At 42.9% G+C, this 3,516-nt stretch overlaps 1 protein-coding gene across 1 annotated transcript in view; it reads left to right on the top strand.

The window, feature by feature from the left end:
- The window catches only part of LOC147032140 (uncharacterized), a gene marked incomplete at its 5' end in the record, with an annotated part of 11,085 nt that extends 8,354 nt beyond the window's left edge, over nucleotides 1–2,731 (top strand). The window contains one exon of the mRNA XM_085850466.1: nucleotides 2,725–2,731. Coding sequence (XP_085706592.1) covers nucleotides 2,725–2,731 — 7 coding nt within the window. The remainder of the gene's footprint in view (nucleotides 1–2,724) is intronic.
- Between the last annotated feature and the right edge of the window lie 785 nt (nucleotides 2,732–3,516).

The following is a 3,516-nucleotide window of genomic DNA, read 5'->3' as shown; positions in this document are numbered from 1 at the left end:
AGAGCAAGAGCAAGAGATAGAGCTAGAGCAAGAGCAAGAGATAGAGCAAGAGCAAGATATAGAGCTAGAGCTAGAGCAAGAGCAAGAAATAGAGCTAGAGCAAGAGCAAGAGCTAGAGCTAGAGCTAGAGCAAGAGCAAGAAATAGAGCTAGAGCAAGAGCAAGAGCTAGAGCAAGAGCTAGAGCTAGAGCAAGAGATAGAGCTAGAGATAGAGCTAGAGCTAGAGCAAGAGATAGAGCTAGAGCTAGAGCAAGAGATAGAGCTAGAGCTAGAGCAAGAGATAGAGCTAGAGCTAGAGCAAGAGATAGAGATAGAGCAAGAGCAAGAGCAAGAGATAGACCAAGAGCTAGAGCAAGAGCAAGAGCAAGAAATAGAGCTAGAGCAAGAGCAAGAAATAGAGCTAGAGCAAGAGATAGAGCTAGAGCTAGAGCAAGAGATAGAGCTAGAGCTAGAGCAAGAGATAGAGCTAGAGCTAGAGCAAGAGATAGAGCTAGAGCTAGAGCAAGAGATAGAGCTAGAGCTAGAGCTAGAGCAAGAGATAGAGCTAGAGCTAGAGCAAGAGATAGAGCTGGAGCTAGAGCAAGAGCAAGAGATAGAGATAGAGCTAGAGCTAGAGCAAGAGCAAGAGATAGAGCTAGAGCAAGAGCAAGAGATAGAGCTAGAGCAAGAGCAAGATATAGAGCTAGAGCAAGAGCAAGATATAGAGCTAGAGCAAGAGCAAGAGATAGAGCTAGAGCAAGAGCAAGAGATAGAGCTAGAGCAAGAGCTAGAGCAAGAGCAAGAGCAAGAGATAGAGCTAGAGCTAGAGCTAGAGCAAGAGATAGAGCAAGAGCAAGAGATAGAGCTAGAGCTAGAGCAAGAGCAAGAGCAAGAGCAAGGAGAGCTAGAGCAAGGAGAGCTAGAGCAAGGAGAGCTAGAGCAAGGAGAGCTAGAGCAAGGAGAGCTAGAGCAAGGAGAGCTAGAGCAAGGAGAGCTAGAGCAAGGAGAGCTAGAGCAAGGAGAGCATGGAGGGGAAGCTCGGAGGGGATGGGGAAGTGGGGGGGGAGAAGGAAGAGGGAAAGAGCGAGCTTCACTGACAGGGGTATGAAGCGTGGAGGGGGAGAGAGAGGGGGAGAGAGAGAGAGGGGGAGAGAGAGAGAGGGGGAGAGAGAGGGGAGAGAGAGAGGGGGAGAGAGAGAGGGGGAGAGAGAGAGGGGGAGAGAGAGAGAGAGAGAGAGAGAGAGAGAGAGAGAGAGAGAGAGAGAGAGAGAGAGAGATAGAGATAGAGAGAGAGAGAGAGAAACACAGACACAGAGAGACAGAGAGACAGAGAGACAGAGAGACAGAGAGACAAAGAGACAGAGAGACAGAGAGACAGAGAGACAGAGAGACAGAGAGACAGAGAGACAGAGAGACAGAGAGACAGAGAGACAGAGAGACAGAGAGACAGAGAGACAGAGAGACAGAGAGACAGAGAGACAGAGAGACAGAGAGACAGAGAGACAGAGAGACAGAGAGACAGAGAGACAGAGAGACAGAGAGACAGAGAGAGAGAGAGAGAGAGAGACAGAGAGACAGAGAGACAGAGAGAGAGAGAGACAGAGAGACAGAGAGAGAGAGAGACAGAGAGACAGAGAGAGAGAGAGAGAGAGAGAGAGAGAGAGAGAGAGAGAGAGAGAGAGAGAGAGAGAGAGAGAGAGAGAGAGAGAGACAGAGAGAGAGAGAGAGAGAGAATGGAATGGGAGAGGATGGATGGGTGTGGGGTAGGAAGAGGGGAAGAGCGAAGGAAGGGGGGTTCAGAGAGAACCAAGCATCACCAAACGTTGCTGTTCAAAGAGAAAAAGAGAGAAAAAAAGAGAGAAATAGAGAGAAATAGAGAAAAAAAAAGAGAGAAATAGAGAAAAAAAAGAGAGAAATAGAGAAAAAAAAAGAGAGAAATAGAGAAAAAAAAAGAGAGAAATAGAGAAAAAAAAAAGAGAGAAATAGAGAAAAAAAAGAGAGAAATAGAGAAAAAAAAGAGAGAAATAGAGAGAAATAGAGAGAAATAGAGAGAAATAGAGAGAAATAGAGAGAAATAGAGAGAAATAGAGAGAAATAGAGAGAAATAGAGAGAAATAGAGAGAAATAGAGAGAAATAGAGAGAAAACGAGAGAAAACGAGAGAAAAGAGAGAAAACGAGAGAAAAAAGAGAGAGAGAAAGAGAGAGAAAGAGAGAGAAAGAGAGAGAAAGAGAGAGAAAAAGAGAGAAAAAGAGAGAGAAAGAGAGAGAAAGAGAGAGAAAAAGAAAAAAAGAGAGAGAAAGAAAGAGAAAGAGAGAGAAAGAGAGAGAAAGAGAGAAAAAGAGAGAAAAAGAGAGAGAAAGAGAGAGAAAGAGAGAGAAAGAGAGAGAAAGAGAGAGAAAGAGAGAGAAAGAGAGAGAAAGACTACAGGGATATCAATAAATTATTCTCATGAACTTTGCAAATCCACTCATGGCACCAAGACTTCTTAAAGTCATCAACACTCTTTTTACTTTAAGAAAAACAAAATTCAAGTTTCAATCTTGCTGTTATTACGGCATTGAAAAAAAACATAACATTGCACATCACAATCGACTTTTCTTTCAATTTCTCCTTCCTGGATAAATATATCGCCATTTTTGCTGTGGCGACTAAGAACAAAAATAGAGTTTACTTGTTCTTTCCACCCGAAAATAAACAATCTTAGTGAGAAGGTAATTTGCATCTTTTTTGCCATGTGGTTCAGCCTTTGAAATAATGGCACAAGCCTTGTACAGTCAACATATGCATGGAACAAATCCTCTGTACAAATGCAGAAAGGGCAGCACCTGGATATGGGAGAAAAATTACTTAACCACTTATTCAAAGGAATAACCCAATGTGCTAGTCTCCACTGAAAATCTCCAGTCCTTTTAGCAACCAGCTTACTATAGAAAGAGTTCCATATCGGCCCAGATGGGAATCCTTCCAGCATTAGTCTTTTCCATCTGGCCACTCCATTCAATGGAGAGTCCTCGAATACACAGTCTATATTGATCTCTACTGCTATATTTTTGAAAAATATTTTTTCCTGAGCTAATGGGGGGTAAATCTCTCTGACTTGGTTGTACAATGAGCCCAGGAAACCCTTGGTCATTTGTTGTCAAAAACCTTTCTTGAGTCCATTTTAGTTCAAGTTGAGAACTTGTTTTCACAATTTCTCTTAGGATTTTGCTGATCGTCCTATTTGACCATATTCTTGTCATATCTGCTATCTCCGGCATTGTTTTCCACCCCAACCCAGAATCATGGCGGAGGTGTAGTATTTTGATTATGCCTGCTGCAATAGAGTGTTGATAAAGGTCACGGCTTCTAGGAATTGCAGGAAACAATGGGTTGTAAAATAGGGGTTCTTCCACAAACATGTTTGTAGCACAAGTTTCCTGCTGGCGACTTAAGGCCCGGTCACACCTTGACGTTTTAGCCAACGTATGCCGATTTTTGAATTTTTTTTCTAAAACGCTGACACGTTGAATACGTTATGGGTAAGTTTTGATAA

Source organism: Eptatretus burgeri, chromosome 2 (assembly GCF_056783735.1).
Source record: "Eptatretus burgeri isolate ZD-2024b chromosome 2, Ebu_testis_v1, whole genome shotgun sequence".
Taxonomy (NCBI): domain Eukaryota; kingdom Metazoa; phylum Chordata; class Myxini; order Myxiniformes; family Myxinidae; genus Eptatretus; species Eptatretus burgeri.
The sequence above is the reverse complement of the archived record's forward strand: the minus strand, read 5'-3'. Positions and strand labels throughout refer to the sequence as shown.